The sequence below is a fragment of the Chenopodium quinoa genome, unplaced genomic scaffold, assembly GCF_001683475.1.
Source record: "Chenopodium quinoa cultivar QQ74 unplaced genomic scaffold, ASM168347v1, whole genome shotgun sequence".
Classification (NCBI taxonomy): domain Eukaryota; kingdom Viridiplantae; phylum Streptophyta; class Magnoliopsida; order Caryophyllales; family Amaranthaceae; genus Chenopodium; species Chenopodium quinoa.
Window position 1 is genome coordinate 9,501,449 of NW_018745448.1, and position 18,167 is coordinate 9,519,615.

An 18,167-nucleotide genomic window follows, 5' to 3' on the forward strand; every position below is an offset into this window, starting at 1 on the left:
TGCAAATGGTTAATGTGACCCAACCTTACTTGTTATAAGTAAGTGTATTTTGAATCATCTAAATTTTACTTTTGTGATCTACTTATATCAATGTTATAAAACAAAATTAACTCATATCTAGCAAAATGAAAACAATTTATTACCTTGGTCATGGATCAACAATTGTCCAAACCAAGTAAACCAAATTCAGTATTCAAAACAAGAAAACCGAAATATTGTCTCATCAAAACTGGAAATTGTTCTAAACTCATGATAAACTAATCAAAATGTTAAACTATGAATCTATTTCTGGTCACTCAAAACTTCTAGTGCACCTTCAAGCTCCATTTCCATGCTAGTTTCACTTGTTTGCAGTTCCTGCACAACATCACTATGTTAAGCACTGCAACTTGGTATCTCATACCTAAGTGAAAATGTTTATAACATAATACCTGAGTTTGATGCTCCATTCTTCTTGAGGAAGTTGTGGTATTTCTTGAAATTTCTCTTCCAATGCCCCTTCTTCTTGCAGTAAAAGCATTCACTTTCACTTGCATCCTTGGGCTTTGGAGTCGTCTTAGGCTTTTCAGCAGCCTTGGCAACTTGCTTGCCCTTTCTCTTAGCACTAGCCTTTTGCCCCTTCTTCTTGAACCCCTTTCCCTTTTGAATCATAAGAACTTCCTTCTTAGGTTCCTTAGGGATTTGTTTCTCAGCACTAACCAGCATTGCATGCAATTGATTCATAGTCTTTGCAGCTGTAGTCATGTTAAAATTCATGATAAACTGGTTGAAACTTTCTGGTAGTGAATGGAGAATGATGTCTGTTGCCAAATCATCATTATATGGGTGCCCCAGTTTCTCCATACTTTGAATTAGGCCGATCATTTTGAAAATATGATCATGAACTGTGGCTCACTTCTCCATTCTACAATCAAGAATCTCACGATAGAGCTCATACCTTTCTACTCTAGCTTGTTTCTTAAACAAAGCTTTGATTTCTTGCATGATTGAGTAGGCATCCTGATCCTCAAAACGCTTTTGAAGACTAGGCTCCATGGTAGCAATCATTAAGCAAGTGATAGGTACAACTCTGTCATGAGCTTTGTTTAGGGTAAAAATACCCTAGATACGTGGACCAATGAGAGGAGGCCACATGTCGAGTTCAAGGGCCTAAATCCCAAGAAGCGCTGTAAAACGGCGCAGCCCACTGAAATTTAGGTCAAATGACCTAGACAGGGGCATGTTCTCCAATGACCCTATAAATAGATAGATATTTCCCCATTTTAAGTAGGGCTGGCAAATGGATCAGGTCGGGTCGGGTTCGTGTTCGGGTCAGTTGATTTCGGGTCAGCTACCTCCCAACCCTAACCTGATCCATTTAACTTTTTGGATTGAAAACCCAAACCTAAACCTGATATTTTCGGGTTTGGGTCAACCCGAAATTGACCTTATTTGACCTGATATTTTTTTTAAGGTTTTAAACTTTTAATCAGATTATTCAACCTGAAACTAGCCTGATTATTTTTCTAATAACTTTTATTATCAAACCCCTTGATATTATCAAACGAACACTCAAGTTCATAGACACATTGATTTAGTTGAAACCAAAATACTCCATAAAAAACATAGTTTATTGAAACCAAAACTAACTAAAAGAAGTGTGCTTAATGAACGAGCGAGTAATAAGAGTAAAAATTAAAGTTAATAAATTATAAGGTCAATAACAAAAACATGAAAAAAAACAAACATCATCATATTCATCACATTTACTAGCTTGTAATATCGTCAGTAGTGTCGTCGCTGCCGCCACCTCTCATTCTTCTATAATTTAATGTGTGGGAGGTCTGGGAAGTAGTTGCCTTACTCTTGAATTGCAATATGGAATTATGGATCTCCACAATTGAAGAGAGAGAAAATTGAGAGGAAACTTGAAATAGGAGAGACAAAGGGCTTCTTACGGCTGCTGGGAGAAGATTGAGAGTGTGAGAGGATTTAGGGTTTTAGTTTTTAATAGAACTTAAATATGGGCTTGGGCTAGTTTACTGTTTACTTCAGCAATTTTTGTTTTTGGCTATTTAACTCATTTCGGGTGAAGTGGGTCATTTTCGGGTTGAAAATTTCAACCTTAACCTAACCCATTTAATTATTAGGTCGGGTTCGTGTCGACCCATTTAATTTTTCGGGTCAAGAATCTCAACCCAAACCTGCTATTTTCGGGTCGGGTTCGTGTCGGGTTTTCGGGTCGAGTCAGTTTTTGCCAGCCCTAATTTTTGGGGACACATTCAATCATTTATTACACCTACATTTTTCTCACATCAGAGAAAGACCTGAGCTTGGAATCCAAGCAGATCCCCAACTAAATTTCCATACTCTTTATTCCCTTTCAAGTTACTAACTAGATCGTCGGAGGCAGAGCTCCTACCACCCGGAGTCTCCGTTGTTTTGCAGGTACAACTGAGCCGGATCAGACTTCGTGACGTAACTCTCCCGAGGGACAAAAACACCCAAAACATTTGGCGCTGTCTTTGGGGATAGTACCTCGAAGATGGTTCAAGAGTCTGTACCACCTCCTAACCGTCTGGGCGATGACCCGGAAGTTTTCACAACCTGGAGGATGAAGATCCTCAGGTCGAAACCTATACAGCCGATGATGTCTCTCTGATAACCAAGGGTATCCGACCCAGAGACACTCTGGAGCGGGGTGCCTCCCAGGCGGGTACAAATCGACCCCCTGGGCAGCCGGAAGGGGAAACCCATACGGCAGCTGGATCAGCACCTATCACCCGAGACGAACTCATGAGATTCATGACAAGTTTCAAGGGTGAAATTAAAGAACTGATCACTAAGAGCCGGGCTGGCCCAAGTAGGGGCCAGTCGGTCAAGAAGACTCCTCTGGAAAAGGGGAAGTCAGTCAGAGATCGGCAGCAAGGACCATTGATTGGTCTAAAATTCTTCTTCCTAAGAGGAATACCAACAATACCCGCCGGACCCAGCAGCTGGTGGGAAGTAAAAAATCAACTCTTGATGCCCGGGAGATCATCAACCGGAAGAGAAATCAACAGTTGTCTGAGTCGGCTTCTATGTCAAATTTTCCAGGCAGCTTCAACAATACTTCGGCAGGGAATGCACTTTCCTTGCATGAGAGTCAGACAGGCGGTAATACCGTCCACTCTGGCCCTCGGATGATCGGGATTGCATCATATGCACCTTCTCAGGTCTACGGTCAGTACCCACCTTACTATATGTAGCCGGCTCTCTTCGGAGGTCAGGCGGCATATCACAATGTCCAACCACTAGACTGGTAGCTCCGTCTGCTTCGCCTTGGTGAACAACCTTCTGCGTTCACCTGGGAGATAACCGAGGCGGCACAGCTGGCCAAGGTTAAGAATGTATTGGTTGGTACCTATGATGGTACCACCAACCCGAAACATCACCTCATGGCTTACACCAACCTCATGTACTTACAAGGGTTGGATGATGCAACTTGGTGTCGATGCTTCCCGGCTATGTTGAAGGGCATTACCCAACAATGGTTAGGCAATTTGCCAGCCGGGTCCATTGATAGTTTCAAGAAGCTTGTCATCCTGTTTCCTTCCAACTTCTCAATGAACATCGCTGCTAAGAAAACAAGCCTGGACTTGAGCACCATCAAGCAGGGGGAGAGAGATGGGTTGCGCTTCTATGTCAGGCGGTTCAATCTGATTAGAGTTCAGATTCAAGGACTGTCTGATGAGGTAGCTTTCACAGACCTTTTCAAGGGTCGGAGAGACGGGTCGACTTTTAAGTTCGACCTAGTCAGAAAAGGGGCTTTCACTTTACAGGCGGCCTTGAGGGAGGCGGAAAGCTATATTCAAGCAACCGACCTCTGCACGCCTGGTAATCAGTCGGACTCCTAGAAGTCTGATAAACAGAAAGACAGCCGGCCTGCTCAGCTGGCCAAAAAGAAAGAAGAGAGCAAGAAAAGAAAAGAAGTTTGGGCGGTTAGTGACTCTGACCAGCCGTCCAGAAGAAGAAGAAAGGATTTAAACCGTATGTCCCTAAGTACGAGTTTAACAAGGACTGTAACTCCATCCTCATGGAAATTAAGGAATGACTGTCCCTAGAGAAGCCGAATCCAATGAAAAGTTCCATTCAATCGAGGAACAAAAACAAATTCTGCCAATACCATGAGGAAGTTGGCCATGACACCAACGACTACTTCAGCCTTCAACGGGCGTTGGACCGTCTGGCTGACAAGGGGATGTTAAAGTCCTACATTTCTTAGTCCAAAGGGACTAATAAGAAGAATCTGGTGCAGTCGTCTAAGACCCCCCAGCCTGCTAGTAGTTCGGACACTGACAAGGAGCCGGTCTACACAATAGCAAGCGGGTTCTCATGCGGTGGCCCTACCATCCGTCCGCATGATGACCCGGTCGTCATTGAATGTAAGGTTGCCAACCAGCTGGTTGAACGGATCCTTATTGACATCGGCAGCTCATCAGACATCATCAGCCTCCGGTGCCTGCAAAAGCTAAAATACAATGACAGCAGAATGCATCCGGTTACCCACCCCTTAGTTGGTTTTGGGGGTGGAATGGTTTACCCAATCGGAAGGGTTGATTTACCAATCCGGCTGGGTGAGAAAGGTAAAGGGCGACACTTGGTCGTCAAGTTCTTGGTCGTTGAGGAGCTGACCGCCTACAACATTATTTTGGGCCGGCCAACCCTCAACGAAGCCAAGGCTGTAATCATCCCTTCCCTTATGCTCATCAAGTATGAGAGGGATGACGGCTCTGTTGGTTCCTTGAGTGGGGATCAGAAGACGGCCCGGGAGTGCTATCTCTCAGCCGTCAAAGATAATGTGTCCCTAGACGGCCAGGAACCAATAGACCTTGACAATGTCAAGGATGCCGACCCAGTACCAACCCCACCAGAAGTCGGGAAGAAAAGAAAGGCACCTCTGCTGGTGGAGGTGAAGAAAGAGAAAAAATAGCAATCACTGAGCGGTGAACGGTCAGATGAGCTCCGTTCCTAACCGGCTGATGAACATATTGATATACCTCTGGACGACAGCCGTCCGGAGCGTACTGTGAAGGTAGGGACGGTTGCTTTTGCTCAGTTGGGTGCAGACTTGCACATCTTGCTGAAAGAATTCAAAGACATTTTTGCCTTTGAAGTGGAAGAGATGCCAGGCGTCAGCCCGGATCTTGCTGTCCACAAACTCGCCGTGGACCCTAAAATAAAGCCCATCCAGCAAAAGAAAAGAAATCACGACGAGGAAAGAAGTCAGGCGGCAGCTGCCGAAGTTAAAAAGCTGTTGGACGCTGGGTTCATTCGGCCATGTAATTTCCCCGACTGGGTGGCGAATGTTGTGCTTGTAAAGAAGCCGAATGGTACCTGGCGTATGTGTGTTGATTACACAGATCTCAACAAGGCATGTCCCGAGGACAATTATCCGCTTCCTAAGATCGACAGTCTGGTCGATTCGACAGCCGGGCATGCCTTGATGAGTTTTATGGATGCCTACTCTGGCTTCCATCAGATACCCCTGTGGAAGAAAGATCAAGAAGTCACTGATCAGGGGTTATTCTGTTACACTGTGATGCCGTTTGGCTTGAAAAATGCGCCGGCTACATTCCAACGGATGATTAATACGATCTTTATTAATCAAATTGGGAGGAATGTAGAGGCATACATTGATGACATGATAGTTAAATCCAAGTAGCAGGTGGATCACCTTGCTGATCTCCGAGAAACCTTCACCACACTCAGGCGGCATAAGGTTCTGTTAAATCCTAAGAAATGCGTCTTTGGTGTTGAGTCTAGGAAGTTCTCGGATTCCTGATTGATCAAAGGGGGATAGAGGCTAACCCTGAGAAGATACAGGCGGTAATAGACATGAAGTCACCCCGCACTGTCAAGGAAGCACAGATACTAACTGGTTGCCTAGCGGCCTTGGGGAGATTCCTCAGCCTGTCAGGTGACAAGTTCCACTACTTCTTCCAAGAAATCAGGAAGAAGACCAGATTAAAATGGGGGGATGATGCTGAGGCGGCCTTTCAACGGCTGAAAGAACACTTGCACTCTTTGCCAAGGCTTGTTAGTCCACTGCCTAAAGAGGTGTTATACATGTACCTAGCCGTCTCAGATCATGCCCACAGTGCCATTCTCCTTGCTGAGAGAGACGGCGTTCAGCTTCCAGTTTATTTCATCAGCCATGTTCTAAAATATTCTGAGCTCCGGTACCCCATGGTAGAAAAATTTGGCCTTGCTCTGTATTTGACCATCAAGAAATTGAAGCCGTATTTTCTAGATCATCCGGTGGTAATTTACACCGACCAGCCCCTCAAGCGGCCAATGTCTACCTTGGAATCATCCGGCAGAATGCTAAAATGGGCTATTGAAATGCAAAGTCTTGAAATCACTTTTGAACCTAGAAAGGCAGTTAAAGGTCAGGCGTTTGCCGACTTCATTGTTGAAATGACCCGACCGGTGCAACCGGATAACATTGACCAGGTTTGGAAAGTGTATGTAGACGGAAGCTCAACGAAGAACGGCTGCGGTGCAAGAATTATATATGAATCCCCTAAAGGGGACAGATTTGAATATGCACTGCAATTTAAGTTTCAGGCCTCAAATAACGAGGCAGAGTATGAAGCCCTGCTAGCCAAAATCCACATGTGTAAGGCAACAGGGGCAACTAAAATTGACGCCTATTCTGATTCACAGTTGGTCGTCAACCAGTATGAGGGAAAATATGAGGCAACTCATCCGGCTATGATCAAATACCTTCAGGCAGTCAAAGAAGAGGCTGGGGCACTTGAGGAATTCCGTCTGAATCAAGTGCCTAGGTTTGATAATAATCAGGCGGATGCGTTGTCCAATTTGGCTTCATTCGCCTGCTGTGATACGCCTCGGTCGGTCTTTTGGGAAGTTCTTGAAAAGAGAAGCATACATGAAGAGCCCATTGGAATCTTAGACCGAAGCTCTACCTGGATGGATGGCATCCGGGCATACTTAGTAGACGGAAAACTTCCTGATTCACCACAGGAGGCAACCGTCATGAAAAAACGAGCAGCAAACTTCGAGTTAAGAAACGGAGAGCTCTTCAAGGCGGGTTTCCTTAAACCTCTATTGAAGTGTGTTACCCCAGAAAAGGGGAAAGAAGTTCTTGAAGAATTGCATGCTGGGTATTGTGCCTCTAATATAGGCGGCAGGTGCCTAGCCGTTAGAGCCAGGCGGCATTACTTTTGGCCTACTCTTGAAGCAGACGCTAAAGAGTTGGTGAAGAGATGTGACAAATGTCAGAGGTTTTGCCAACTTATTCACCGCCCGACTACTAATCTAACGGAAATCCATAGCCTAGTCCCATTCGCTAAATGGGGCATGGATATCTTGGGTCCTTATACGCCTGCTCCAAGCAGAAAGCGCTACATTTTGGTGGCTGTGGATTATTTCACCAAATGGGTAGAAGTTGAGCCGGTTAAGAACATCATGACAAAGGATGTCATCTCTTTCATATGGAAGAACATCATCACCCGGTTTGGGGTACCTATGTCTATGGTGTTTGATAATGGCCCTCAGTTTGAAACCCCCCATCTCAAGACTTGGTTGGGAGATCAGGGTGTCTCACAATTTTTTGCATCAGTCGGCCGACCCCAAGCAAACGGCCAGGTTGAAGCCTTCACAAACTCATCTCGGACGGCATAAAAAAGAAAATTGAAAGAGTCGGTGGCTTATGGGCAGAAGAATTAATTCATGTCCTATGGGCCATCCGGACTACTTCTAAAGGGGCAACCAGAGAAACCCCATTTCTTATGGTGTACGGTGCTGAAGCCGTCTTGCCCATTGAACATTACGATCCGACTCTCAGAGTCATGCTTTATGATGAAGAGGCAAATTGGGAGGCAATGCGGCTGGCATTGGAATCCCTCCCGGAACGCAGGGGAAACGCTACCCTGCGCCATGAGATATACCATCTGAGAATGACCAGAGCCTATAACAAGAAAGTGCACAAGCTCCCTTTGAAAGTGGACGACTTTGTGCTACGAAAAATGGAGGCAACCGGTAGGGCCAATGAGGCTGGAAAGCTAACCCCTAATTGGGAAGGCCCCTACCGGATTTATGAAGAAGTCAGGGATGGCACCTACCATCTGGAAACCCCAGACAGTTGTCGCTTGCCTATAACTTGGAATGTAGATAACCTAAAATTACTACTTCTGAGAATGTAAATTTTTTGTAAACAGTGAGTCAATTAATGAGAATTCAGACTTTGTTTGCAAAATTGTTTTGTTGTTTTTTATTATCCGCCTGGGTAATACTCAGACGAATTCTTCATTTAACTAACTAAGTTTGATACTTAGTAAAGGTTATAATTGCTTGACCGCCTGAGTAATACTCAGACGGATCCTTTGTTTATCTAACTAAGTTTGACACTTGGTATAATTTAATAATTGCCTGTCCGCCCGGGTAATTCCCAGACGGACTCTTTGTTTAACTAACTAATTTTGATACTTAGTGTAATTCAATAATTGCTTGTCCGTCTAGGTAACGCTCAGATGGACTATTTCTTTAACTAACTAAGTTCGACACTTAACGTAAACTCACTTTTGTAATAACGCTCGGCTAATGGTCCGATTAAAAACTGGGCACAAAAACTCTTAGTGGCTATACAACCGGTCTCAAACAAGACCAAAAGGCCAAAATGGCCGGATGGTTGCTTATGTTATAAAATTGCCTGTCCCAACATGGACAAAGGCGTCCGGCGACATCCCTTCGAGTGCAATCGTCGCAGAGAACAGACTTTTCGTCTGTTCTACGTGCCTACGCTGACAGCGAAAATTGAACGACCAAATTGGTCAACTCATAGCCGTCTGACCAGAATAATCTATGAAGAGCGATTAAGTTATCGAATACCGGATGCCCCGAGGCATCAGTCGGTATCCGGATGAAGTTCTCACTTAGGTTATTTACTCCAAAGTTGCACTCACTCTCCCTATTGGGGCAAAAGATTTTGTGTAATGGGTATGTAATAACCCCAGACGGAATATAACTGCCTGGGTAAGAAGCTCAAAGCACCCGCTCTAATGGCCGGCTGTGCACTTGGTTTGGGGCAATCACCATTGTGATTGATTGGCCTAAAAACACTCCATACTTCTCCTAGTATCAAGTGTTTTCAAGCCAATCAATCAACTTGATATAAAACCAACCACACAGCCGCCCAGGGGCAAGAGCACCCGGATTGCAAATTGCTGCATACTTTTTTAAGTTAGGCAAAATATTAAAGAATTGCAAATAGATGCAAAATTCAAATTGAAAAACTCAAACACAAACAAGTATAAACAACCGACTGAGTCAGAATACTTCATTAAATATTTAAAATGGCTCAAAGGCCAGAAGTTGTGTTAACATCATTAAATATTCATAGACAGATATAAGTGCAACATCCAAGACGAAACATACCATAGACAACTTGAGATGTTAAAACAAAAAGAAAACGTAGGGTTCACGTCTTTCTACAATAAATGGAGGGAAACTTCCGCTAATATGGTCAAGGCTCTTACCGAAAAAGAATCTGTGAGGATGTTTATCAAGAACCTCCAAGGGAAGTATTCAAGGCACTTATAATACCAACATAATTTGAATACTTTCAAGGTTGTCTATAATATAGGCATTGACATTGAAGATGAACTTCTGAAAGATAATAGTGCGAGAGGAAAGAAGAACGACCATCTTTCTTTTTCCTCTCCCATTAATGAGGTACATGCCGCGAACACCTCTAAGTCGCGAATCCAAAGGTGAAAAAGAGTGTTCACTCCACCTGGTATGAGTTATGAAACAGCTTTCGAGAAGCTACATCACAAAGGACTAGTCATGCCCATAGGGCCTATCAAAGATCCAGTTTCAGAAGCCAGGCCACCCAAATGGGATCCTAATAAGCACTGCAAATATCACCAAGGAAAGGCTCACGACACTGAGGAGTGTTGGAAACTTAAAGAAGCTATTCAAGATCTGATCGATAACAATGAAACTTCTGAGATTCTAGCCATCGAAGAAAATCAAACACCTTTCGATCAATCACTTCTTATCACACCTGTAGGAGATCCCATGATCGAGACAACTTATATAACCTCTCTCGATGAAGTGGCCATGATTGGGGAGGATGAAAGTCTTTTCTTAGATAATATCAGGGAAGACTCGTCAAGTCTAAAAGAGGACGTCCGAAAACTGCAAGATGTCGTTGCCACGCTCTTGAATGTGGTAGAAGGATTAGCAAATCGGGTAATGGCCATCGAACAAAATCCTTGCCAAGGGCTTAATGTAGAACTCAATGCTCCTAAGCCACGAGCAAAACGGACCATTGAAGAATACACACCAATAGGAACGACTTACAATGAAGCTTTTGACTGTCTACATGATCAAGGTCATATTCACTCCATTGGTCCCAGTCAAGACCCTCCATCTGAAAAACGGTTTCCCAATTGGGATCAAAATTCCTATTGTCGATACCATAAAGGTCGCGGTCACACTACTGAAAAGTGTCTCGCCCTCAATGATTGTGTTCAAGACTTCATTGATTCAAATCTCCTTCATGTTCCTCCGCGCGACAAGAAGGCCAAGATTAGTAACGATAATAACAGTGGCTGTAAAGGGAAGAAGAACGACTATCCTTCTCCTTCCGAAAACACCTACTCTAGCAACAGTGTTGGTACTTTCGATCTTAATGAGCTCTTAGGATTTAGAAAGCAACAAAAAAGGGATTTTACCCCTATTGGAATTAGCTACGATGATGCTTTCGATCGAATCCATGCCAAGGGACTCAGCACTCCTATTGGACCTCTTCAAGATCCTCCGCTTGAGAAGAGGGTGCCTAGTTGGAATCCAAATGTGCGCTGCAAGTACCATCAAGGTAGGGGTCATGCCACTGAGAGCTGTTGGAAGCTAAAAGAGGTTATCCAATATTTGATTGATAATAACAAGCCTCCCACACCTCTAGTTAACAAGAAGAGCGAGTGATGATAAAGCAAACAACACAAGACAAGAGGCGAGCTTCCACGACGAGATTTCATGACATCTTTTTTCTTTTTCTTTATTCACCCTTTCCCCAATAAGTCTAGCATAGGCACCTTTCTTTTCCCTTAGATTAATTTTGTAGATTCTTTCTTTTCCTTTAATAAAATGAGCGTTTATTCTCTTACATATGATCATTTCATTACATTGCGTTAAAAAAAATAATAAAATAAAATCCATGTCGAATTAAGCACAAGGTATACCAATGATTTGAGGCACCCCTTGTAGCCACATCATATTACCTTCACCCTTCAATTATACATCCTTTTTTGGTAAACCACTTTGAGCCTCGTCTAACAATAGACCTTTCTTTTTGCAACCTACATCTACCTAACCTTGGGATGGGATGGTGTGTAACTTATGCAATCTTAAAAAGGCTTGAGTGAATTCGAAAAATTAAAATAGCAAAAATAAGCAAAAGAAAAAAATAAATACAAGTGTACAAAAGGGCAAGTGTTCCAATGTCATTGACATAAACATGTCTTTGATATGAACACGTCTTAGATTGCGTCTCTTATCGAGTGCTCGGTACCGTGCCTGAGAAACATGAATGCCAAGTGAGTGATAGACCGCATGATCGGGATTGTCCACACTTATAAAAATAAGATAAATGCTAAAGCAAAAAAAAAGAGCTAAAAAAAAAGTAGAAAGCCTCAAGCATACAAATACAAATATTCAAAAGCAAGGTTGCACACCTTAGGAGCTTATCTAGGGTCTTGAGCCTTTATCCCCTTCTTCTATTACCTTTAGCCTAACCACGTTACAACCCTTAAAAAGACCTTTTTGAGGTATACACATACTTGTGCGAGGTTCGGCTAGAGCTACGTTCGGCCTGATTCCTAACAGATACGTAGGCAACCTCACATCGAGGTGCGGCCGTAATAAAAATGCATTCATATTCACATTCACACACTTACACCATGATCATATCAAGGGATATCCAATGCTCATCCCTATCCACTTAGAGCTAGACTTGGGGGCTTGATCCCTACATCATTAGCTTACCAAGCCTAAGAGTCACCACCATTTAACTCTTTTCAATATATTTTCCCACACATTTAGCCCTTGCGGCCTAACTTTAGTGTCACTTTCACACACATCACAGATACATGACCAAATATACTTTCCCTTAGGAACCCTTTGTCATGAAATCTTAACATAACACTGAAGCATGCCTTGTCATATCAACATCACTCATCAATCATAATTGTCATTGCATATCGAAGTATGAAGTGCTTAGCCTCCGTGCCTAAGTTACCTAAATACTTTCATTATCGAGTCAACTAGGATAGTCTAGGATGTTACAATCCTTGTACTGTGAGAAACAACATTTGACTAAGCTCATTCAACATGCATTTGAAAACTTCGATTCTTTTTTCGCGTCTTTCTTTTTTTGGGAGAAAGTCGGTACCCTCCACAAAAATGACGGAAATTTTTTGCTTTTTGCACAATCAACACTATGCACACACGGGTCATGAGTCACATGTGTCAAACACTTTGAGTCGAGTCAACCTCGAGTCAATCACAGTGAGTCAAGTTTATGCCTTGAGTCATGTCAAGTCGATAAGTCAAGCGACGTTAAACCTTAGGTCAACCGTAAGATAATTAAAGAGAATAGCAAAATTCTATAGTAAAAAATAAATACAGGTGCAGCAGAATAGGGAAGACCCTACTCCAGCGCCAGACGACAACATCTAGCGTCTGGAAATAGATTTCAGCGCTTGACGCTAGATCTCAGCGTCTGGCGACGGAGTTAATTCTTGGCGCCGGAAATATTTAAGCTGCGACAGAGGTCGAAGCCTCTCAGAAAGGTGATTTTGACCTCGTACAGCAATTTCGGGTTCCTTGGTAAGCCAGTTCGCCTCTATGAGTAATTTGACATGATTAAGCAGTCAGTTTGATTACAATCACAATAAGTGATCGACCTGACGAAAGATCGTCTCACTTAGCTTAAAGCGCCTAAGAATTGGCTCATCACGGAGACACCGACATACTGGTTTTAGCGGAAGCAAAGTTCAAGCAAGCTTTAGATATTGGCAAGCGTTGGTCTTCGGAAATTTTTCTTCGCAATATTATCGCAACAAACATTCAAATTTTTTTTTCAAGCTCCTTTGTTCAGAGACGCGTGGACATATCATCAAAGCTCTTTTCTTTACAGACGCGTGGGCATATTAATCAAGCTCTTTTGTTCAGAGGCGCGTGGACATTTCTTTTAAGCTCTTTTGTTCAGAGACACTTAGACATATTATCAAGCTCTTTTGTTTAGAGACGCGTGGACATATCATCAAAGCTCTTTGCTCCAGAGACGCGTGGGCATATCATCAAAGCTCTTTTGTTCAGAGACGCGTGGACATTTCTTCAACTCTATTATTCAGAGACGCGTGGGAATCCTATTATCAAGCTTTTTGTTCAGAGACGCGTGGACACATCATTCAGAAGTTCATATTTACAAAAGAATATAATAAAGAAGCTCTATTGTTCAGAGGCGCGTGAACATATCAAAAAAAAGGAAGCTCTTTGTTCGGAGACGAGTGAACATCGAAACAGTAAGATGGCGTTCCATAGATTGTGGAAAGTTGTCACAAACAACTGAAGGTGATCTCAAGCGAAGTTATCTTCGATAGTATTCCCTTGGACGTGGAGTATTATCAAGGCGGATATCGGAAGCAGTTACAAGTGTGGCGGTTTTCAAGCGGGATGAAATTCTCTTGGCAGGAGGTCATCAAAACAAGGATGCGGCAACGAATCGGTTACTTTCAGAGACGTGTGCTCGACGGTGCAAGATACGCGTTTCTTAACTCTTTTATCTGTTTAACTAACGCTAGTTTGCAGGTATCGGCGTTACAAGAATAATTTAGGATCGCAGAATGATCTGAATCATTCTCCGTCCCTATCGATACTTTGACTTTTGTTTTTGAAACTTGCGTTTCTCCAAACTCAATCAAAGTGGGGGCTTCTGTAGACACCCATTTGTGTCTCCCCAAAACCAAACCCAGTGATAAGTACCTTTCACGTCGAATCATAATCGAATGAAGTGAAAGTGTGGAAAGTCTAGTGTTGCGGATAGTTTTAATTTATTTTCTCTTCTCTTTGTTTTTGAAAACTTATTTTAAGAAAAAAGTCAATCTATTTTGGTTGGTCCATGATATAGGTCCAATAGTAGTGTAGTTGGATAGGGCTTGACAAGAGCTTTCCAACAATATATTATAAGCCCAATTCCGATGAATATTGAGGAAGTTATGGCCAATTTACTGAACTGGGCCCGGTTTGAGCCTTATATGCGGCCCAATGATCTAGGGGAGGGCTTAATATAGATTTATCATTCCTAATTAGGAATGGTTTTAGTTTTCTAGATTCTTCTAGAAGGTTCTTTTCATTCCTAATTCAATTAGCATTGATAAATTGACTTTTGTTGACTTTTCAGATTTTTAATTAAAATCAAAGAGCATTTTTGAGGAAAAATACGAATTTATCCTCCTGTACGGTAATTTTATCTGATTTTAAGAAAACGCGTGAATTTCCAGATTAGCGCCAAACGCCAGCTGTAGCGCCTGGCGCTAGCATTGGCGCCTGACGCTAATGTTGGCGTCTAGCGCCAATAGCCAGCATTGGCGCTAATTCAGTTTTATCTACGCCAGAACTCTGTTTTGATATTTTATCTTTTTGGCTGATTTTCTTTATAAATAACGTCGTAAAAACTCCGTTTTGATTCATTAATTATCACCAATTTTCATCAACATTCACCTACAATCATCATCTCTCTATTTTCATAAACTCTCATTAAGATTCTCTTGATTACTTTCTCTCTCTCTTTTCTAAACTAGCCTCTTACAAACAAAATTCCGCATAATAAGATAAAGAATAATCTTGTTTAGGGTTAATATGATTATAATTCATGTTTAAAGGGAATTTGTACTTGTAATCATGCTTAATAAGATAAAGAATAATCTTGTTTAGGGTTAATATGATTATAATTCAAGTGATCTCCAATAATAGATTTATTTGTGCATTAATATTCAACCAACATAAATAAACAGTTTTAGGGTTAATCCTATTGATTGCATGTTAGTCAAAAAGCGCACATGAATACGATTTGAATAAAGTAGAGGCCTATTATTAGGGTAGGTTCAATCTCTTTTAGGTTGGATTTGTACCTTCATCCTATAGGAGTTTATAGGTACTACGCAACGGAAATAACATGAATCATATTCAATCTAGTACCAATCCAGGATCACATGCATAACACACAAGACACATAATCATACCTTTAACGCGTGAATTCCACGAAGCTATTCGACAGGCAAATCAGGGAGAGAATAAAGCCCCAAGCGTTGCTCCTCTACTTAGTCCACGAGATTTGAACGATCCGTCCACCAATACTAGATTGGTCGAGTGATTGAGGAAAACCGCGATCACCACCTTTATGGACAACCGACCACCGCACGAACCACCACCACCACGAGACACCATCGGCGCCTAGGAGGAGAGAGCCGTGAGAGATAGGACTATGAGAGGGGTTGGGTTTCGTGTTTGCTAATTAGGGTTTGATCACACTGATCAGTTAATTGCTTCCTTACTTGCAAACCTAGGCACCTAGTCTATTTATAATCTCATTATAATTAGTTTAGGGCACGAAGCCCAAAACCACTTCTTAATCCCCATATGGCCGGCCACCTAGAGTGATGAGGCCCATGATAGGCCTCGTCCTCTAATGCTCGATCTAGCCCCTTTGTGTTACCTTATAGGATCCGTCCAATTGGGTTTTGGGCTATTTTACTAGTCCAAAGATCTTTAGTACCTCTAGCTATAGCAAAACGACGACCCAAATGTATGAACTTAATTATCTCCATAATTTGATCCAATTATATATCTAGTAATTGCACACGACGAAGACATAACTCATTCAATCTCCCACTTGTCTGAGACAAGGGTGCAATATTCAAATTCCTTAAGTCAATATATGTGTCGATTTGATAATATGATTGCATCACATGTCGAGATCATATTAATCTACAATTCGTTTCTTGAAATCTGAGTTAGAATTACAAAACCAAATGATTACTGTGTAATGCATTTGAACGCGGCCACGTATTTTCTGAATTCACCCTCTTCAAGCGACCATGACACATTTCCTAATTTAATAGGTAGACTCTATCCAATCTTGTGGTAACATGACTCTCACTCAACTTCTGAAATAACCGGGAAACACCCTTTATAATCTCGAGTTACGGCTAGACGTTTGAGTGTACCACAGTCACAATATCCATTGAATGAAATAAATGTTCCACTCATGTAAAAGGAATCCACTAATATATACAGAAGCTCTATATTTGAACTTCAAAGTAGGTTAATAGTTCGATCATGCATCATTCATGCATATCCAAGTGATTGACCGAGCATCACTATGCCCCTATAGCCCATGAAACTGCGCTATCCAATCAATCTTACATGCTAGTTCATTTATTGAAATCATTTATGTCCACTTTAATGATCTCGAACTAGGAACTTTAAATAATATATGAATTTTGTTCACCTGTGGGGTTTCAATTCACCAGGTCATTTACCTGATAAGCCCATCAATTCATAATTATTTTGGACATTTTATTTAATTTTCAAAACCATAATTAAATAAGAGAAATAATAATTTCTATTTTAAACATAATTTTGCAAATTGATGCATTTCTCATGTAATATGTTTTATTCAAAACATATACAACTTAAATTACATAAATTGATTCAATCCTAAGACTTTAATATGACTCTCATATCTTAGTCCATGGAAGGGGTTTAGTGATTTCTCACTCATAATAAAACTTTGCTGAACACGACCTTCCGCTGGTCAATGATCTCATAATTGAGGTGATATCTCATATCCTTTTGTTTGGATTTGTGATGTGACTCTGGCTCCTTTGTTCTTGGGCAAAGGTAACCTGTTAGTCACATGATATTTTAATCCGAAATTTCTCTCTAACTATCTTACTATAGTTTAATACACATATTCTGACATTGAGTATGCAACAATGCTCTGCTTTGAACTATTCAAGCTCACTGTCCTTTTATTCTTGCATTCGTGTAACCTTTTGACAACCTGCTTAAATTACCATTTAACATAATAGCTAGAAATATTCCTTTTATTGCTTCTCAAGTACTCTAGGATTTGTTCATGGTAATTCTCCGTATGCTTTTTCTGAATTTGCTTGAACCCTGCTACACATGCACAAGTCATATGCAACATCTTGCTTTGTACATTTCATGGCACTGAGTTTTACTGAGTGTAATACCATGAAACATGGGAAGATATCCTCTCTTAGAGTCTTGCTTCATGAACTTGTCAAGATCCTTATCAACATAAGTCTCTCAATTCATTCTAATTATTCTTCAAGATTCACTTCATGGATCTTAATTCCCAATATGTACTCAACATCTCCTAAGTCTATCATATTGAAACAATCTTTCTAACCACTTCTTGACTTATTCAAGCATTGATATATCATTTCATATGAACTGTATGTCGATTACATAGTAGACTAAGAAGACCAATTGCTCCCACTAAACTTCTTGGCTCTGCAAGAATTCTTTTGTTCTACTAAGGAAATCAAACTGTTTGATTGCCTAATCAAAACGAATGTTCCAACTCCCTGATGCTTACTTCAATCCATAAATGAATTTCAAAAGTTTGCAAAACTTTCTAGGAATTTCTAGATTTCAAAACTCTTAGGATGTATCATATACATTCTCACCATCAAGAACATTTCATGAAAGTGATTTTGATATCTATAACTAGAATAATCCGAATAGGCTTACCCAACTAATAGGTTTGACCCTATTTGTAAGACTATTGACATTCTCACCATCAAGAACATTTCATGAAAGTGATTTTGATATCCATAACTAGAATAATCCAAATAGGCTTACCCAACTAATAGGTTTGACCCTATTTGTAAGACTATTATGGGCTAACACATTTTTATGAACATGGAGTCCATATTGGATTTCATGGCTTTAAGCCATTTCCTAAGTTGGCATTTATCCAAAGCTTGCTTGTAGGCCATGGATTCTAACCGTTCTAATAAGAAAATTTTAGAATCCACCTTTTCTCAGAATTTCAACAAACTATTTGTTTTGATCCCAAGTAGCCT

At 41.4% G+C, this 18,167-nt stretch overlaps 1 protein-coding gene across 1 annotated transcript; it reads right to left on the reverse strand.

Annotated features, from left to right (window-relative positions):
- Positions 1-340: 340 nt before the first annotated feature.
- On the reverse strand, positions 341-843 carry LOC110713776. Its single transcript, XM_021892219.1, has 2 exons — positions 432-843; positions 341-357 (listed from the first exon to the last, which is right to left on the reverse strand). The coding sequence occupies exons 1-2, from the start codon at positions 841-843 to the stop codon at positions 341-343; spliced, it is 429 nt and encodes a 142-aa protein (XP_021747911.1).
- Positions 844-18,167: the final 17,324 nt, after the last annotated feature.

Bases quoted from the DNA above. Each gene is read 5' to 3' on its own strand.
- LOC110713776 (XM_021892219.1), bottom strand. From the start codon at position 843: ATGGAGAAACTGGGGCACCCATATAATGATGATTTGGCAACAGACATC.